At 42.6% G+C, this 20,853-nt stretch overlaps 2 protein-coding genes across 5 annotated transcripts in view; both read left to right on the forward strand.

Annotated features, from left to right (window-relative positions):
• Positions 1-275: 275 nt before the first annotated feature.
• Positions 276-17,340, forward strand: ZBTB34 (zinc finger and BTB domain containing 34). 4 transcript variants are annotated; one of them, XM_074846306.1, is made up of 3 exons: positions 947-1,036; positions 9,673-9,795; positions 11,101-17,340. In XM_074846306.1, exons 2-3 carry the CDS (start codon positions 9,755-9,757, stop codon positions 12,620-12,622), a joined length of 1,563 nt encoding a protein of 520 aa, XP_074702407.1. In that variant the 5' UTR covers positions 947-1,036; positions 9,673-9,754; the 3' UTR covers positions 12,623-17,340. The 4 variants fall into 4 exon arrangements, with proteins under 4 accessions (XP_074702406.1, XP_074702405.1, XP_074702407.1 ...); XM_074846305.1 differs by lacking the exon at positions 947-1,036 and adding an exon at positions 276-590 and having other exon boundaries at positions 6,281-17,340; XM_074846304.1 differs by having other exon boundaries at positions 943-1,036; positions 6,281-17,340.
• RALGPS1 (Ral GEF with PH domain and SH3 binding motif 1) overlaps positions 961-20,853 on the forward strand; it is a 130,234-nt gene continuing 110,341 nt past the window's right edge. Inside the window, exon 1 of the mRNA XM_074846289.1 lies at positions 961-1,036. The gene's annotated coding sequence lies outside the window, so the exon portion shown is untranslated. The remainder of the gene's footprint in view (positions 1,037-20,853) is intronic.

The following is a 20,853-nucleotide window of genomic DNA, read 5'->3' on the forward strand; positions in this document are numbered from 1 at the left end:
TCTTGCTCAGCAGCCTAACGCTTGCTATCTAAACAAAAAATGAGCTCGCCCTCATGTAAAGTATATTCAGCTAATTCCTGGAGAAATCTCTGTTTGTGTGCCCCACTCCTCGGTCTTCAGCAGCTGTGGGGGGAATGTGGTTCAGCAGATCCACGTCCTGTTGCTGCTGGTTACGCAGACTGGACGCGTGCTAGAACAAGCCCGCGGTGTCCCGTCTGTGCAGGAGCAGATCTAGGTCTGGTTTTCTTGGATGGGAGGGGACAAACGCCACTTGTGCGCCTGTTCCTTCACTTCGTTTAGGCCTGGCCTGGGTGTTCCCCGGCCGCTGCTCTGCCCGGTCGCCGCCCCGCGCCTCGTTTCCCCAGACTTGTCTCCCGCGTGTTTTGCCGGGAGCGGGGGGACGCTCGGGAAGGCAGCGCCGCGTCCAAAGTCAGACCCCGCCGATGCCTCCCCCCCGCGGTTCCTACCGGCACCGGCCGCTCCGACTTTGAACACGAACCGTCTGGTGAAACGGGGAACCGCTGCCCCGCGGAAACCGCGAGCAGGCGCTCGAGCGATGCGCGTGTCTGCGCGGCAGCGGAGCGGCCGGCGTAAGTGTTGGGGATGGTGCAGCCGGGCGGGGGTGGCGGCTGCACACCGGCTGCGCGGTCTCGGCCGCGGGGACAGGCGGTTCCCCGCGCGGAGCAGCGCCGTGCCCGGGACTCGCCAACGCTTTTGTTTCCGTTCTGACGCTCCGGAGCCGGCGGCTGTCCGGGAGCCGGGCCCCGGCAGGATGCCCGCGGCGGGTCTCTGCGGGCGCAGCCGCAGCTCCCTCGTGTCCGGGGGGCTCCGACCCCCCGCGGCCGCCGCGCGGGCCCCGGTTCCGGGGGGGGGCGGCCCCGCCCGCCGCCGTCGCGCGCCGGCAGGAAGCGGAAGCGCCGCCGGGGAATCAGTTCCGGGTGCGGCGGCTGCGGGAGCGGGCGGGAAGCGGCGGTGGGAGCGGGCCGGGCCGCGCCGGGCCGGGCACCCGCCATGTGAGAGACCCTGACAGCGGCAGGTGAGCGGCGGAGGGGCCGGCGCGCCGCGGCCCGCGCCTGTCCGGGGGCGGGGCGGGCCGGGGCCGGGGCCGCTGCCGGGGCGGGGGGTCCCGGCGCCCTGACAGGCCCCGCAGGGGCGGCGGCCCGGGCGGCCGCGCAGGGCTCGGCCGCGCTCCTGGCCCGGCGGGCGAGGACTCGGCCCCGGCGGGGCTGCTCCGCGCCGGGCTCGTCCGGGCGAAGCCGTCGCGTCACCCGGGTCCGTGTCGCCGGCGTCGCTTCGGCTCGGCAGCGGGGCGGGCGGTCGCGGCCGCGTCCCGGCCCCGTGTCCGCCCGGCCCGGGCGTGAGGGAACGGGCACGGCGGGTCGGGCGGCTGCCGCGGGGCGGCCCCGGCCGCGGTGCTGCCGCCAGGAGCCGGCGGACCCTGCAGCCGCCGCCGTCCCCTTAGAAGAGTTGGGAAGTTTTAGCGAAGCCCCGGTCTCCGGGATTGCGAAGGTCTCCAGAGCCCCCCGGGCGTGCGTCGCCTGCGGGATCGGATTTATGGTAGAACGCTCCAGAGTTGAGAGCGGAGTTGGAACAAGCCCGAACAGCCTCAGAAGCGTTGATACAGGAGAGCCTGGGGGTCAGAACAGAAAGGTGGCACGGCGCTAGCTGCACCACGGCCCTTGCGCCTCACAGAGTTCTCGGCACCTGCATCGGGATGTGCCTGTGCCTCGTTGCCTGTCGGTGAGAGCTGCGAAACGCTCGGGCTGTCGGAAGTAACGGACTGGGAAAATACTATGAAAATGTGCTCTTCAGAACTATTTTGCTGCAAAAAAAATGTTGCTGATATATAGAGAATATAGCTACTTCATTGCTTAAAAGAAACATTGGAGCCAAAAAGTTACAAGTTGATGGAGAGTGACTAAGGTTTTTTTTTTTTAAAAAAGTAGACGGATTAAAAGGCGTAATACTAACCAAGTATTAACTTGGTAGCAAGTAATTTATCATTGTAATAGCAGAAGGTACAGAAGCCCTCCCCTCTCCTCTCCTTCCCCACTTCTGGAAGGTCTCGGTGTGTAGATGTATTGCAAGGCCCGTGCTATCGGTTGGGGCTTTAGCACTGGTAGTGGCTTCTCAAAGCACATCTCGGAGTTGGCAGCACTTCAGAGAATGTGGACAGTAACTCGTTAGGATTACATAATGGGTATATTATGAAATTTGTGCACAAAATAAAAGTTTGTGATCATTACTTGTAAGATCTTGCTGATATAAAGTGTATGTATTGTAAATATGTCCCTTCAATTCATTTATCGTAAATATGTCCCTTCGTATTCATTTATTTATACACAGAACTTTTGCTGATCTTGGTTATCTCCAGTTTGCCTTCTAGTAACTTTTTTTTTCTGTATTGAGGTTTCCAATCATTGGGTCAAACTTTGCTTATGCATCAACAGTTGTTTCATTTTTACTTTTTTAATCACTTTCATACAGGCAAACAATTGTGAGGAAGACAATTTGACAATAAGGGATGAAGGTGGCCCTTGGACTTCAGTTTCACAAATGCTTTCCTTGGATATTTGCTCAAATAAGAGGCCTCTTTCTGTTCTTTTTTCTCTATGAAATGCTAAATATGCAGTTCCAATAATTTCCCTGCTGCACCACACTAAGCATTGAGAATAGGTTTGTAGTGTTATCAAATTAGCGTGTGTGTGTGTACATACATACATATAAACTAATTGCTTTTAATTTTGATGTTAAATCGTCCACTTCTTCAAGTGGTTTTCTATTTATCATGTTGTGAATGTTGGTGAGGTAAAAATAAATCCTTTTCAATTTTTGTTGGACAAAAGTCTGAATTAGTAAAAAATTTTCTACAAAAAGTGTAGGGATTTAATGTATTGCTCAGCCATACAAATGACGGGATGGTGTTCTGCAACGCTTTGGCAGTACTTGCTTGACAGACTCGGGGTTGACTCTTGATTTCACTGTGGCTGTTCAGTACTCTGAACAGAGTGTTGCCTCTGTCTGCAGAGGAATCATGACACTGGCTTTCACTGCAGCGTTCTAGTATCTGCTGATGAAAGTGTGCGAGAACTAAGTTTTCCAGTAACTCCATTTCAGCCTGTACTAACTGGCTTCAGTTTCTAAGGAAACTGGGGTTTCCTGCATTTTCATGAGGTAATGAAGATTTAAATTGTTGTGTAGTCTCCACTACTATAACAGATTCTGTGTTTTAGCCTAACAGAAGTGAAGCAGACTGACTTTCAAAGCTGTTTTCCGATGAAGAATAAGACATATTCACCTTTTGTTGTATGCTTTACTACTTCACTGTTCAAGTTTGGGCCAAACTGTCTATATTTCTTTTGATTCCACTGGGCACTTTTTTAGCTTAGTTCAAACTTTCCCAAAGCCTAACACACCTTGAGAATTAAATCTGTATGGAGTGATTTGTGAGTGGTTAACATTTGGAGGAGTGACCATCTGAAATCCTATTTTGTGAAGAAAGGAACTAATTGCTTCCATAGCTATTTATTTTGAGAAACATGGTTGTTTCCGTAAGTGTTGCATTACTCTGTTATTAGACTACTAGAAAGGTAACTTAGTTCTCATTTAGGGGCTTTTTTGGATGGTTTTCGAATCGGGAATCAACTATACTGTAGACTGTTCAGAACGGTACTGAGCTTAACAAAAGTATGGACAGACTTTGCACGTGAACACAGGCTTGTGCTAGCTGGTTTTAATCATACTGGCAGTTTTATTTACCTGTTAGAGGTGAATCTAACAGAATGAGGTGTTGAACTGAGTTGGAAAGGGTTTTGAGATGACTGTAGGTGTAAAAGATGCCATAAATAAAGTGCATTTTATCCCACTGGAGAAGCTGCAAGCAAAATGAAACTTGATGCTGCAACAGAAATATTACCAGAATTTTCTGTTGTGCTGTAGCATCTCTTAGGATCTGCATATCAACTCTTTGCTAAACTTCCATCTGAGTCTATGACAGTCACTTACTTGTTCTGAGATACCAAAACCTTGTGTTTATATGCAGCAATCTCTCTAGTTGTACTCTCCAGTGTGTCTAAGTTTTAAATATATTTGAGTGAGCTTAGAAACAAAGAGTACAAATCAACTTAAGCAAAGATTATTGTTTGGTGTATTCTTCTATGGATAATAATGCTTCTAGAATTCAGCTTTGTAGTTCTCTGGAAACCAGGAGTTCACAAAAGAAGAGTATAAGTAAGAGTGATTTAGGAAATGATCTTGTTTGACGCGAAAAATACTTGAACAGTAAGTCCATGCTTGTTTATTGTTCCATTCAAGGGAAGCTTCCAAAGAATGCTTCGAAAAACTATCACTTTATGTGCTCAAGCAGATACTTGCAATTTTACCACCAATCTTCAAGCCTGTTGCTTTGTGTTATTAATTTCTTTGGTTTTAGTTAACAGTCATGTGTTTGCGACTTACTGCTACAAGGTAACATCTAGGTGACCAGATTCAGAAAGAGTAACATTTTCAACAGTTTTCTGCTTACTGTAGTGCTATGATTTATGTAATAAATGTGGTAAAGAGCTTTTAAACGTTACTTCTGTGTACTGCAGCCAAAGTTTAGAAAAATCTAATTAGTACACAAAGACTTATTTTATATATCCCTTCCATTAAGCTCCAAGTGTTACTTTAAGTATCAAGTAGAAACATTCTCCCAGTCATCCGTTCTGTGGTTTAAAGGAGTCGTTTTAAATTTATAAATATATATGTCTATGTAAGTCTATGATTTTAGTGCATCAATTACATGGAGGAGTGTATCATTAGGTATATTTTCTGTCACAGGAGGATGCCTGCATGGCAAAACAGACTGCATGGATGACCTGAAAATACACAAGACTCTATTTTTATTATTTATTGTGTGTGTTTCTGGGAAAACCTTTAGTGCAATTGATTTTTAAGTCTATAAAAAACAGTAGTATCTGATTATCTCACCTGAGGTAAATATAAAGTAATTTAGTCTCCTTCATGATTCTTCATGATTCAGAGTTCTTGAGGAGATGGCTGCTTGAATTCAGGAAGAATTGATGCAAAAACCAGTGCTACATATCTACATAGTACTGCTTATATTATTATAAGTGTGTTGTAGTTCTCAATTGGTGGGAGAGTTGCCTTTTTCTTCTTCTTCTGTTTTTTTTGTTAAATGACTGCGATATTAAAATCTGTTTTCTAGCCGTAGGGAAGCTTGCTGTACGTGGAGGGCCATGTGTCACCCTGCATAAGGCCATCCAAGGGCACTGTATGTTGACTTTTAAAAGAGAATATAATACTTTACTGTTATGAGAGGTATAAACTGGTAAAAGAGTATGTGATCTGTTTCTGCCTTATTTTCAAAGATTATTTAAAGAGGAAAAAAATATTTAGAAATGCCCCTAGACTGTGGCTTTATCTGATGGCAGTTTTTTCTTTGAAACCACTAGCATTAATTGTTGTGGCTGCTGTAATCTGAAGACTAAGGCAAGTGCAGACTGAAAGGAGTGAGAGCGATATAGATTTTTGCCTTAAAACTTCCATGATCACAGCTGATAGGGTTACGCTCCTAGGTTAAAATTCTCTTGAATGATGATACATTTTTGCAATGACGTCTTAAGTTCTCACAGATGGTGTAAATTCAGTAACTACTGAATCCTACAACATGCAAGGGAGGAGTGCACTGATTTATACTAATACCTGATTCTTTTCTTGCTTTTTCTCTGTATTCGGAGCATGATGTATGGAGTATCCATTCTTGGTGTCATGGAGCACTTTTTTTGTTTTACTCTTTCATTATGGTCCTCCTAACTTTTCTATGTATTTCTGTTTTCAGACACATGCTATAACAGTAACGATTTGTAACGTGTGTTTTTTCCCCAAGGAACCCGTGTTGCTGAGCTAACTAAAGAAAATGCAAGGGATCTTTTCTCACACCTTTGTGTGAGTTAAAATGAGCGTAATTTGTATCGTTCACCTGTCTGTGAGAACGGCGAATCACACACCAGTGAGGGAATGAAATTAAACAGGTGCAGACTTAGAAGCAGAAACTAATACGACGTTGGCAGACACACAGCTTCGTGTTGTAGTTATATGATGCTTCCCTGCTGCTACTGTATGATGTCAGTAAAATTAAATACCAAATGTGTTTTGTCACCATCTATTCTTGGGGTTTTAAGTGAAATAAGAGCTTTCATAGAGCATAATTTCTAAAGTAAGTTTCTTTTGAAATCTGATGAGAAATGTTAAACACGTGTCACTCTCACGTTCACAGGTTACTCCCATGAACACTTTTGTTTGAAGACGTAGGGCCGCGATCCACTGCTGGTAAAGTCGTGCTTTGGTCTGCACTTGCTGTATAAGACCCCGGTGAATAAATGTAATGCAGACACGAAGAGAATTGATACGATTCTTTTGAGTGTGACTGGATCATCTCCTACAGAAATAGACAGGAGGCTCCACACAGAGCCCTGCTAAGACTTAGTGAACTTAGTGCCTGGTTCTGGCCTGGGCTTTAAAACTAGAAAGCCTTCAGCCAATTTCTTGGATACGTAATATCTCTGAAGACCTTAAACACTTTGATCTACTTATGCAGGAAGGTTCAGAGAGGACCTGTTCATAGATGGGTGCCCAGAGCTGGACTTGAATGTTACAGGACCTCAACCTAACATTACGCTATCCCACAGTCAGGGGTGGAAGCTAAAGCAAGACAAAATGGTGAGAGTACCTAAAATTTCTATGGTTTGTCTTAGTCCTCGCTGCCCCCCAGATGCTTAAGTTAGCATAATACAAATAAAATTGTCTTGATTCTGGACTACTGTACTGTGGTCTTGGACCTAAAGAGCACAAGTTACCTCCGTATGTGCTGAAATACCGTGGGAGGTACTGGACATGACTTCTGACTACACATTAATTTTTTTTTTTTCATCTCTGCTAATTTTATAAAGAATTGTTAGGTGAATTAAAGTAGTTACATTGTCATTGCTTTGGGAAGCAAAGCTTCCTTTTGCCTGTCTGGTTAACTGCAGGGGTAATTTTTTTCTTTAGAACATACAGTGGATGCGTCCAAAGTTAATTTTGTGTTTTAGAGTGCCTTTCTGCTTCAGTTTAATGCTACTCGCCTCACACCAAAAGAGAAGGTTTTAGGGAGATATTTTGACTTGGAGGAAGCTGTCAAAAAACTGCGGGGGTTCTCACTGGCCTTTTCAAACTGTAGTGATCTTCCAGGACTGTTTCAGAAATACTCCAACCATAAATCGTATTGTCTTGAAAGAGCTACTGGCCTGCCAGCATTGATAAGTAATTGAGTACTGTTACGGTACAGTACCCTGCTGAACAATATTTTGGTTAATTCCACTGGAATTTGATTATGGAACTCCTAACTTGATTCTGTATACAAATAAATTAATACCTTCTTGTGTATGGGAATATAATCCAAAGATTACTTTTATCTTCTAGTGACATTGGGGATTTATGTGAATAAATAAGATCATTCTTCTTCTAACCTTTATTCATCAATAAAACACTGCTAGTGGTGCCTGCTTCTCTGACGTGTGCCGTGCTCAGATTCTTCCCCGTGTCTTGTCTTCCCGAACCCATGCACGACAGTCAGTGTGCCCGGTGCCGACCCCAGCAAAATTACCGCCGTCTCGGTGCTGTTCCTGCTCCAGTCCTGCCTGCTTCCAGATGGGGTGTTCATGGGTAACCATCAGTTCCAGGACCTCTTCAACTAGAGATTTCAGAGTTTGGCTGGAAGCGAGCGAAGGGTTCCCTTCTGTCCAGTGCTGCTGCTGTTCAAATTCTTGTTATTTAACTCCAGCTTTCTGCAGATGTTTTCAAGATCACAGGAGGCACGCGTCTTCAAAGGAAGAAACTAAGGTGGAAAAGTACTCACAAGTGCGTGCTGTAGCTTGTTCACCTTTTTTTAAGAGCAGATGGGCACAGAAACTCACTGTCCACTGTTTTCTGGGCTGCATTTTGTGTACTTGATCTGTTTGCTTTCAAAGCAATACTGTGTGTTCCCTTGATCCCTATTTCTGGTTTTTACTGTTTTTCTGCTCTACTGACAGCCAGACTTTTAGACCTTTAACTCCATCATCCTCTCCACTCTCTACCGGGATTTGTGCTGTTTACTCCTAACAGTTTAAGGAAAATAAGCTTCTTTGTTTTCCAAAAGAAAGATGAAACAACTCTGAGAACAAGGATGCAAAATTGCTTATAGATACATATGCCTGTGGAAATAATTAGATGTTCTAACACAGTTGTGATGTGCAAAGATCGCTGAGGATCCCTTTCCTCTTGGTGTCCCTCTCGTCCTGGTTCTCGTGCCTTCTCTGCTACGTACTCACGGTCCATTTTCAATGTGTGGCCATGTCCTAGGAAGCACAAATTCATCTAGAGATGCTAAGATGCCATGATCAAAAGAATTATTTTTTTTCTCTCCATGGTAAGGCATAAAATGTCCATCTTCTTTCTACTCCGGTGCCTATCCTTATTTCATTCTTTCTGTCTGGAGTAGTGCTCGTGGTGACAGTTTGTATTTTAATATTTTGTCAAGGACTAAGTTGTTCGTTTTGCTGAGTAAGAGCCCTTAGGGAAGTATGGGGCAAGGAGGAAGGCCACTTTCTATATATGACAGACTTTATGTACATTCGAGTCACAAAGGAGCAATTTCTGATGAGATTTGAGTGGGGCTTGGCTGAGATCTGGTTCCTTAGCTCAAGGATCCAAAGTGATGCAGGAGTGGTGAACTGCCGCTGCTGAGCCTGCTCTGGTGGTTTGTGCACGGTCCTCAGCCAAGGTGACGTGCCCATTCACGTCACTTCAGGTGAACAAAGCTTCTTCCTCCACTTAGGAAAGAGAAGCTTAATCAGGAATGTCCTGATGTTGCCTCTGTGCATAGCTGGTAAGGCAGTGACCCGTGCTGGGTTGTAAGGAGGCCTGCTGCCCTGTCCCGCGAGAGGAGTGTCCCCACTGCTGACACTTGTGTCTTGCCCGTGGAGCAGGTGCATCTGCTGGGACCTGAGCAGGGATGCTCAGAGCAACAAGGTCCGTCTTGCCATTGAGCTACACCGCTGTTAGATTGGGGTGGGTTTGTTGTGATGTTTGATTTCTGACTGAGGTCTGATTTGCACCAGCTCACAAGCTCTGAGTCGTTCTGTAGCTTTGTTCGCTGGATACACGAAGTGTCCTGCCAAAGCTGTCTTTGTATAGATGGCTGCGATCGCATCGCTTCCGTTAACCGCCTTTTAGTCCTTATTTCCCTCATCAGATGCAAGAGTGTATAAATCATGTTTTCCCCTTTTACACAACTGTAAAAACTCGAATGCAGTCTGGTTTACCCATATTAATCTATGACATGTTGGTAACTTGCAGAACATATTTATCAACTCTGATAACCTGATCTTGAATGTTCTGTGCGAGTTTTTGACAGTTTTCCAAATCAGATGTAACGTTAGTCAAGGCAGGGAGCTGGCCATCTTGTTTCTCTGCTCAAAAGAAGTTCCATTTGTGAAGGTTATGAATGTGGGTTTTAAGTGACAGTCAGCTGATACAGCTCCAGTTCTTCCTTGTAGGCTTTTTATCATATTCCTACCTGTTGATTTTGGTTTTGGACTGCCTGAATTTTCATAATTTGATTTAAATTGTTCATATGTCCCATTACAGCATGTAACATAAGACATAAATAGGAAAAAAAATCCACTAGTATGTTGTGATACATTGGACATGCTTCCTGCATCAGAAGTCAATGGATGATGTTGAGATCTGTTTGTCCAATTGGAAAAGCAGGTACGGTGGCAATATTATGTGTTTAGACTTCTGCATTAATAAGAACAAAAATAGCTATAAAAAGTCTGAAGATTCCTGGGCAGTCGATTAGGGGCCCAGTCTTGGAAATGTGGGGTGGTGTCTGCTACAGACAGACTCTCTCAAGGGGACAAGCGTGTGTGTGCTTTTTATGATAATGATCTATGAAAAATTGGTAAAGTGCTTTTCTTTAGATCTTGTTTTGAAATGTATACGTTTCTCTAAAGCCTCTTGGAACATCCTTTCCCAGTGTATCAGGCGAGTTTGAGTACCCATGGCTTTTGAGTCAGGTTAGAATTTAAATGTCAAATCATTCTAGCTAGGAAATCACTGCTGTGTCAGATGAGCTTCAAAGTTCACGTCACAGTTTATTTAAAAAAGAAAAAAATCACAAAAGGAAATTTAAAAAAAAAATGAAAGTCCATGGGTGGCTCAAACACCCTTCAAATGCTGCCTCGCATATTGACACAAATTCATTATTATCTGGGAACCTCCGGCACACTGGGTATATAGTTTGGAATTGAATCCACACTTAAATGTTTCCTTTCACTAGGATTTCCTTGTTCTGTGAATGTTGAAAGATTGATTTTTACTTTTTTTAAATAATTATTGAGATTATTTTCTAAGGAGGTAAATGATTAAATGGCAATGTCACTGGCGTAGTATATTCATCTCCTCTGAAATAAATTCAACATATCTAGACTTAAGGAACATTTTTTTAAAATATTTTTGTGTGTCCGTATGCACACACACACACGCACGCACACGCATATGCACCCGTGGCTTTTCTTTAGCAGGTTTTTCAAACTTCATGAAGTACCTTCCAAAATCATTCTTGGGCAATTTAACAATGCAGTTCCCTCCAAGTGTTGATGTAGTGTCTGCCTTGAAGACCTCCTAAAGGTTCTGAGGTTTTTAACTTGCCTACTGACTATAAAATTAATATCCTTTTGGGAGGGTGGGGGTATTGTTCTGCAGTTCTTACCAGGGAGTGAAATTGCAAAGTTCTTTTTAGGATGTAGACTGTTCCAGGGAGCCTGTGACATATTATGAGCAATTCAATTGTGAATGTTGCAGAAGGGTAGTTCAAGTTATATAAATGCAAGAAACGGGTAGATTAAGACTCTACTTTTTGTATTATATCAGGTATTTATAGCAACTGTTTTGTTGTAACGCACCTGAAACAGATCAACATGGTGACTGAACTTCAACATGTGCAAGCATTGTTTTTTAAATGGAAAATTCTGTATGCCTTCTCAGTTGTAAATCCTCTCATTTTTCTTTCAGATTACTCTTTACATCAGTAGAAATGGACAGCAGCAGTTTCATTCAGTTCGATGTGCCCGAGTACAGCAACACTGTTCTGAGCCAGTTAAACGAACTCCGCTTGCAAGGAAAGCTATGTGACATAATTGTGCATATTCAGGGTCAGCCATTTCGAGCCCATAAAGCTGTCTTAGCTGCCAGTTCTCCGTATTTCCGTGACCATTCAGCGTTAAGCACCATGAGTGGCTTATCAATATCAGTTATTAAAAATCCCAATGTTTTTGAACAGTTGCTTTCTTTTTGTTACACTGGAAGGATGTCCCTACAGCTGAAGGATGTTGTTAGCTTTCTGACTGCAGCTAGCTTTCTACAGATGCAGTGCGTCATCGATAAATGCACACAGATACTGGAGAGTATTCACTCTAAGATCAGTGTCGGTGATGTTGACTCTGTCACTGTTGGTGCTGAAGAAAATGCAGAAAATCGCAATGGAGTTAAGGACAGCAGCTACTTTGCCAATCCTATTGAGATCTCTCCCCCCTATTGCTCTCAGGTGCGACAGTCAACAGCAGGCAGCGATCTTAGGATGGAAACTACTCCAGGCAAAACTCTACGTAGTCGTCTGCAAGAGGAAGGGCATTCAGATCGAGGAAGCAGCGGGAGCATCTCTGAGTACGAGATTCAGATTGAAGGTGATCATGAGCAAGGCGACCTGATAGTAAGGGAAAGTCAGATTGCAGAGGTGAAAGTTAAAATGGAGAAGTCCGACCGGCCGAGCTGCTCCGACAGCTCGTCCCTTGGCGACGACGGCTACCACACGGAGATGGTGGACGGGGAGCAGGTGGTGGCAGTCAATGTCGGTTCCTATGGGTCTGTCTTACAGCATGTTTATTCGTTTACCCATGCCGCGTCGCAGGCTACAGGTGTGTCTGAAACCTTCGGAAGCCTGAGCAATACGAGTCCTTCACGGTCAATGCTGAGCTGCTTCAGAGGGGGTCGTGCGCGCCAGAAACGGGTATCCGCTGGCCACTTGCACAGTGATGTTCAGGGCTTGGTGCAGGGGGCCGACAGCGAGTCCGTGGTGAGTAACCCAGGATACGAAAACAGTCCACGGGAGAGAAACACGAGAGGTCACTGGTATCCGTACAACGAGAGGCTAATTTGCATTTACTGTGGCAAGTCTTTCAACCAGAAAGGGAGCCTTGATCGGCACATGCGGTTGCACATGGGAATAACTCCTTTTGTGTGCAAATTTTGTGGGAAGAAATATACCCGCAAGGACCAACTTGAGTATCATATTCGCGGTCACACAGATGACAAGCCCTTTCGCTGTGAGATCTGTGGAAAATGTTTTCCTTTCCAGGGTACACTAAACCAGCATTTGCGAAAAAACCACCCTGGGGTAACAGAAGTAAGAAACAGGGTAGAGTCTCCAGACAGAACAGAAGCGTTTGTGGAACAGAAAGTAGATAATGATGCTTCAGCTTCTGAAGCGATGGATTCTAGTATGGAAATTCATGCAATGTCTAACACATCCGATTAAAATACTACATTCAAAGTGCAACACAAACAAGCACATTACTAATGTATTTTTTAAATCTTTTATTCTTTTAGTAATCTTCAGTACAAGTATAACAGCCTTTTAATTTTCCTGACCTAGTGGAAATCAGTTTGAAATGGTTTCCGGAGAAGACTACAGAAGTATTGTTTGTTTTTGAAGGAGGCTGGGTTGTTTGGGGTTTTTTTTACTTTTGAAGATGCGCAAAATATAAAAGACGGTGTGCTGGGGAAGGGAAGAGTCTGCTAAAGTGTCCCTACTGGTTGATCTGGCGAGACCCAAATTCCAGTGGAGAAAGATATTAGAGTAAGATTGGCAGCTCTGCTGGAAACACCAAGAAGCTGTAATCTCCCTGATTTTGTTTCTTAAATTCTGTTGCTGGTAATGAGTTACGCAGCAGTGGGGAGAGAGAATATTATAGCTTGGATTCCTTCCGTGTGTCATGATGAAATCTGTTTGCTTTTACTAACTTTTTGGTAGTTAGTCTGTTTATATATATAAATTTGCTTTATATATATAAAATGCTTTCACTTTTCCTACTCCGGTTGAGGTGAATGTCAAGGTTTATGCCATGTACCACTCTTTCGACTGCTAGGTCTCCTCTCTGCTTAGGATTTAGGACTTCGGACTTTGGGAGGATGGTTTTGGTTTTAAAAGAATGTTGTTTGGTTTTCATTTTATTAGACTATTACTTTGTGTGCAAAAGTGAGCAAAGTGAATTACCTTGTTTTAATAGCTTTGCTTTATAACATATGTAAACCAAATGCCATAAATCTATTAAATTATGGTTAAATTGTTGAGGGGTTTTGTTAGTTGTCTAGAATGCAAGCTGGACAACCTGTGGTGCTGACCTTTTTATATATATAGAGATAGATATATCTATATATATATATATAAAAAAAATTATTAGCAAACCTAAAAGTAGCATTGTGGTTTTAAATGTGTTTTTACTGGCCTCAGAATCTACCTTCATTTCGTACTGTAGAACCATACCAGGTAATTAAATTTAACTTCATCACTCTTCATGGTTGGTTAAAACCTGAGAGAGATGTTGTAGTTTAAACTACAGTATTTCCAAGCAGTGTTTTAATAGGTCTCTTCACAGAGAGCTGTTTTCAGGTGCACATTGACTTCCTACTTAAACCTCCAAGTGATACGTCAGCACTTGGAATTTGTACTTTTTTTTGTAAAAAAAAAAAAACAAAAACAAACTCTATGGGAATTTCGAGCAATATGTCTGTTATTTCATGTGTGAGTATTACAGAGTTGCTATGGCTTCCCTACTATTTTCAGTGGTTGTTTTCTGCGTAAAGGAACTACCAACATCTTTAAAAATACTCTAAATCTTTTTGTTTCACCAAATGCTTTTTTTAATATGGTGCTAACTTCATCATTTAGGTCAGTATAATATATAAAATGTGAAACATAATGGTAACAGTTAAGAAAAAAAAAAAACACACAAAAAAAAAGCAACAACAAACAAAAAAAACCCCACCCGAAACAAACAAACCACAACAAAAAAACCCAATAGCTTAAGAGACCTCAAAAGCATGAACTGGCAGACACTACTGTGTAAAATTCTACCTGATGAACAGAATTCAATTAATCACATGCTTCTTTAAAATACAGGTTTTTCTATAATTGGGCCTTATGTTTATTTAGCAAATATTGAAAATACATCAATGAACATGCTGTTTAACTCCTGAAATTTAGAAAATAAAAGCTCGTTCCTAAATTACAGGAAAGCAAAAAGGTAGGTTTGCTATCTTGTAAAGCTTTTTTGGCTCCTGTGAAGTTGGGGCATATTTGTGCAGTAGCTTTATTAAATACACTAGTTCTTAATATTGTGACAGTCTGCAATAAGAATTAATTTCACTAAATACAGATTTACAGTATGAACCCCACCTGCTCCCTGGGAGCAGTTTCAGTTAAATTGAGTCCGTAATTTGCCTCTTTGTCCAAATAAAGAGGCAGAGGGTGGGGAGATGTTTCTCTCCTCGAAGCGACAGTAGAACTGTTGTTTCCGGTAAGGGGAAGTATATGTCTGTGTCTAGGGAGGTAGTCTATATGTTTACCCACCTAAAAACATGTTGGTGTTTCTGATACTGGTTTTTTCCTAAATGTTTGTTTTAAGTAATTAAATGCAAAAAAAAAAAAAAGTGTTTTGATAAATTAAGTTTGAGACATGCAAAATCCAAGAAATGTACAGTTATTCTTAACCCTTTATCTTGGACCTGTGCTGTGGTGCCTTTGGTGTGACTTTTTCCATGGAAGTATGAGTTGAGGATAGCAGGATATGGGTACTAATTTTATATTTCTTGAATTTCTCTGTGTCACAATCTTAACATTATTTAAATCTAGTTCTTTGTATTTGTAAATGTATTAAAATGGTTTGAGTTTACCAAAGAGTGACTTATCCAAAATTGTCTCTGACAAACAAAAACAACAACATCACTTTGATTGTACAGGTTCAGGTTCAAAACATTGTAACGGGACTGTTAAGGGGCAGGAAATGATCACTTTTTCTACAAAATCATGATTCAGCAGTTTGCAAGTTCGGCTTGCTCCTATCCGTGTCGATATGCCATTTACCCTCCCCACTGCTAGCAGTGTCAATAATGATCAAGCCATAACACAGTACTGTAAAGTCCAGCAGTGCTTCGAGGGACGCGCACGTAGGTGAGCGTGAAACGTCATCGAGCGTTACAGTGACACTCACAGAGTGTGTGACTCTGGTAGAAAACGAACTTCAGACCTGGCAGCAGCAATTAAATTGTGCCTTGTCACATAACGGTGTGCCAGGATGAGCGTTGTCATGAAACATGAGGCATTACCTGATTGAAGTTCATTTCACAAGGCCACCAAATCAGAGGATGCTGTGTTATTTCAAGCGAATCATGGAAGTACTGTACAGTGTCTTGTGTCTGTACAGTTTTACGTTAGCACAGAGCTGTTACACATTTCATTTACAATAAATGCAGAAGTCAATAAAATATGTGAAGAAATATTTGACAGCAAAGTAAATCATGAAATTATATAGGCTGGTTCATAATTGAGTCTCTTCTTAATCTACCTTTTGATTATAAACAAATGTGAAAACAGTGACAGTGTCCTTTCCTCTATATGTTTAACCTATTATGACAAACTGTGAAAATAAAGGATTTTATACCTTTGCTAATGTTTGTGGTTTTAAACAGTTATTTTAGTTTTCTTAATCAGTTATCTTCCATATTATTTCTTTTAAACTTGTAAATACATTTAGAAAATGGCTTTGTAAATACTTACAGTATATCAGAAGTTCAGTTTGGTCACTAAGGCCTCAAGATTGGCTCTGCTTTTTTAGTGTGAAATCTCTCAATAGCATAAAGGATACTGTCAGTTCACTGTTCAGCAGAATATACTGTAGGCCTAAATTGATAGTTCTTAACGCAGTCTTCCCAAGCATAAATCCACGTTTTATGCTGAAGCCTTTGGTTTACTTTTAGACAAAGCAAGGAGGCCTCTTAATACGTTTAGGCTGAATTATGGGAAGAACAGCAGGAATAAAATCAAGGGCTGGGAAAAGATTGAATGAGCTTTACCTTTAAATATATATATATATATCTTATTTGAATTTTTGTATTAGTTTACTGTGATTCTTTTATTGTCATTTTTCTAAACAGGTTTCACATGAAACCATTGAAAGGGACTCAAATATGCAACACCTAATCTATTTTCCAAGGGAATTTTACCCTTGAATGGTGCTTTTTGACTGGTCAGGGTTATTTATTAAATTTTATATTTGAAAGTATTTGGGGAATTATGTAAATTCTTTATATGAATCTGTTTATTTCATGAATTGTAAATTTCATAATACTCAGTGATTGAATTGGAAGTTTAGTAAAGTCATTCAAAATGTTCAAAGTTTATAATCTGTGTGCATTTTACATATATTTTAACAAGTGCCAGAATAGTTGTATTTAATCTTGTAGATTTAATACTACTTGCACATCCCTGTGACAGCATTAACTTAAGTTATGCAAGTTTACATTAAAAAAAAAAAAAAAGCTAAACAAACAAGTAAGCCTGGGACACGTGTTCCTGTATTTCTTCAGGGGGTGTGAAGCGAAGTATCAGTAACTGAGCAGGTTTGCTCCTGGTTTACGTCAGTAACTCCTGCGGTGGTGGATACAATAAACTGCTGTCTCTCCATTTACATGTGCTACGGATCCAGCCCGGGACTTGCACTGCGAGCCCCCGGCTGCCTATCGGATTAGAGGTAGGGCTCTTGCACGATTTTAACAGTGTTTGTTTCTGACTGAAAAATTGTATTTTTAAATAACTTTTATTTGTATGGTTGTTTTTCATGATAAATAATTGAACAGTTTGAATGACTTGACCTGGTGTCATTATCTTGCAATATAAACCGGTAACCTCACAACTCCACACTTCATCACCACATGAAGTAAATGAAGCTAGCTAAGCTGATGCTGTAACAATTAATAACTTGCCATTAAGGATTATTTTATAGCATGAATTTTAAAATATTTATTCAAATGATATTTTACTCTTGTATTCACTTTGTTTTTAGATTTGTGACATGAATATTTCAGTGCTGCTTTATTTTGTTCTGATGAATTTGTTTCTTGCTTGTAAATTGCTTTTTTTATGGTATAAAGTCAATGGGAATTGCTGTTTGTAAATTAAAATGCTTCTAGAGCAAATCTACAGTCTCAGTGTCTACATTTAGATATTTAATTACTAAGGGACTTGCATTTTAGGTGCTTTTCCTGAAGTGTTATAAAAAGTTGCAGTTCAATACTCGTGTACTAACAAGGAATCATAAATCTTTAAGAGACGAACTACTCCTGAAGTGTCTCTTTTTGCCGGCACTGCTTGTTCCGTGCTGGATGGTCATGAGAGTTTTGTGCTCCACAGCCTTGTCCAGCTCTGCAGCAGAGCAGAGGCCCCGGCCGGCGGTGGCCGGCGGGCTGACAACGCGCCAGTGGCCAGTGCCCCGGGTCGGGGGGTCGGGTTCGGTCTCCTCGGCAGCATTTGCCTTCTTGGTGCCATTCCCCAGCAGTGCTGGCTGCGGCTCCTGGCCCTGACCTGAATTTGACGGGAGTTGCACCCCGTTGCTTCCACTCGGCTCCTTCCCACCGGCGCAGCCTGCCCGGGCTTGGCAGCAGCCGGCGGCGCTCTGGGCGCCTTCGCCGCAAGCGCGTTCTGGGGGGAGTTGGTAGATCCTCAGCCAAGCTTTGCTGAGACAGACTTACGCTTCTGGGACAATTAGAATTTTGCAGAAAGAATTTTTGCTTTATATTCATGAACACACAGCTGATATTATTAATTTTTGGTTAAAATTTACCAACATTGTTGCCAGTTTTTCGTTGTGTATGAGATGTGTGCCAGCAAAGACTTCTGTAATAAAGCTGAATTAAATTCAAGTGAGTTTTAAGCTCACGTGGCTGCAAAGGGTGTGTTTATATGGTGCTAATGCAGCTGAAGGACGTAGTTATTTTGTCTGGCTCTGGGCGTTTGGGGTTGGGGGGGATGCGGGGTTTTTTTTGTTGGTTGGTTGGTCCCCTGAGACCCTGTGGACAGATTCAGAATGAGCAAAATACCTGTCAAATCCCCTTGCTTGTAAGGGGGGAAAACTCAGGTAATGAAGAACGGGGTGTTAGGAGAGGAATGAAATGTAATGAGAGACAGAACGTACCCTACTTCTTATACCCCCTCCACACGTTTTGTCTTGGTTTGTTTGGGTTGGTGGAATTGTTTCACCTTCTGGGGTACAAACAAGCGCAGGAGGTTGTGTCCGCAGAACCTGGTGCAGTTGACTCTGCGGGCCGAGCTGCTCACCAGTTCCTCCAGCAAACACTCGCTGTTTCCTTCGTTGCACGGTTCTGCCCGCAGACCAGTTCTGGAAGCAGCTCCCGCTGTTTTGTGCGCCGACGGGCGAGTTGGGGAGGGTGTGAGCTGACACGGTCCTCGGCAGTGGCGCCACACGCGGCACAGGTTTGTTGGCAGCTGGTTGTGCGCTGGGTGCTGGCTGGGTGTTGCCCAGCGCTGGGCACCCTCAGGAAGCTGCTCTCGGCAGGCAGCGTGCAGGGGGGCTGCGCCGCAGCACCGGCCCCAGGCCCCATATCTCTCAGGTATTTCTGTTTGAAGGCAAATGTAAAGTTTCCTCCTCGAGATGGCTGGCTGCTTTTTACTTGCTTTGGTCAAGCAACATAAACACGCTGTATTTTGTTCACAACACTGTGCCAGTACAGTCTAAGTTACAGAGTTCTAGATACATTTACCCATTAGAACAGATGCTGTTCCTGAGGGCACCAAACTTTTTGGGAGCGATGGAGGAAGGGAAAGTAACTAGGCACTTCTTCCGCATGGAAGTGGTACACATCTGGTGCTTCTGGAAATGTGGTTTTCAGTAAAATGGGATGTTTGTCTGCACGACCAGAGCAACATGCGCATGTAAATTGTGCAACGGCATCTGGATAGTGTGCCCTGTAGCACAAGCGGCACTGTGAGTTATAAAAGTAACTTAAATTGTTAATGAAATAAAACATTTCTTCCTTTAAATTGCATTTTTTTGGGTCCATTTTAAAATTGTATTCTAATGAAAAGCACAAAATTGTAGCACTAGCAAAATTCAAATACACCACTATGGGTAGCAGTAAACCACTGGTGCTGGTCACCGGTCCCTGAATGTAGCGGGGTTTGATCAAGGGCTTTAGAGAAGAGTTGTACTTTTATGAAGGCTCACACTCATGTCCACCATGCAAACTGAGCTTTTTTCTAATTACATAAGAACTATATGCATAGGAGCTAATAACGCTGAGTGGGCACAAGAGATCTCCCGTTCTGCCAAACACCCTAAGTTCTGGCATCAGAAAAAAAGGGTGAAGTAGTATCGGGGAAGATCCGTGTGGCAGAGTGTGACAGAAGGCTGGTGAAGGCCGCACAGGGCTGCGTCCGTCCGTGCTGCCGTGGTACTGTGAATCAGAGCCATGTTTCAGAATGACTGTTCGTTCCTGTGTCACTTCCCCAGAAGTCTGGTGCTGCGTAAAACAAAAGACAACAGATGCAGACAGGAGAGGAAAAGATAAAAGAGTTTTGGTCAGAGGGACACGTGTGGTCACCCACAGCAGACTTCTTGGCATTGAAACAAAGGAGGGTTTTGAAGAATGATTTTTTAAGGCAATTTGGCAAGGTTGGTGGAGAATTCATCAGTGTGAGGCAGCATCAGAGAAAGTACAAAGGTGCCTGTTTGAAAACAGCAAGCAGGCAAAGGACAGTGACCCCGGCTAGATGTAAGTGAAATGCAATGATAAGAAAATAGATTCATGGAGGATTAATGGAAAACTCCTTAAAAGTGAAGATACACAATTGCTTTTGGAAGAAAAAACTTAGGAAAACAATGAAGGGATATGAAAGCAACAAGATTAGAAAACTGTGGGTTTAATGAGTCGAAACTTGTCAAGCTAGTCAAATAAAGCTGAAATGATGATGTTACAATCAAATTTTCACACCAGTGAAAGACTGTGATTGTCAGTTCAAGAGCCATTCAGATTCAAGGCTTCACAGCATCTGAATAGTCTTTCTTAAGGTTGGTTTCTCTCCTTTTATAGAGAGGAAAAATCTTCAGATACAAAGACAGGGAGTGCTACGGTGCTCAGATACGAGATGATGCAGGTCCGTTGCCTGTGTAAACTGGCTGGGAGCTTCAAAGGACCCCTTCTTCCTCTGTTTTGGCCACATGAAGATGTGGAAATAAGAGAAGTTGTGGTGCTGAACATCAGATTATTTTAAGATTTTAAAAATGTCTCAACTATCAGAATAATTCTGATATTGTTTGCACTTAACACTTAGAAATTACTCAGGTTTTTCTTTAACTCCCTTTTTTTCTAGCTGACCTTACGCTGCATTTTTGCTGCATAGGATTCTGACTTCGTCTGGCTCTATCTAGGGATACACCATTGACCTTGGGGAGTTCACATTTGTTTAAAGTTGCAATCCATGGCAATAATTACAGTGCCACAGTACAGTATGTGTGGTTAAACTTCAACTTATCTTCTTTAGAGTTTGTCCCTAGTAACTTGGAAAATACTTCAGTCTATTTCAGCAGAGCTATCCAATAAAAGAATTGGATTGCATAAATTAAAGTAACTTATTTCCAAAGCCTGAAAAAAGTTTTCTCTAAGTCAGTGTCAAGCAATGCTGACAGACAAGAG

Source organism: Strix aluco, chromosome 20 (genome assembly GCF_031877795.1).
Source record: "Strix aluco isolate bStrAlu1 chromosome 20, bStrAlu1.hap1, whole genome shotgun sequence".
Lineage (NCBI taxonomy): Eukaryota > Metazoa > Chordata > Aves > Strigiformes > Strigidae > Strix > Strix aluco.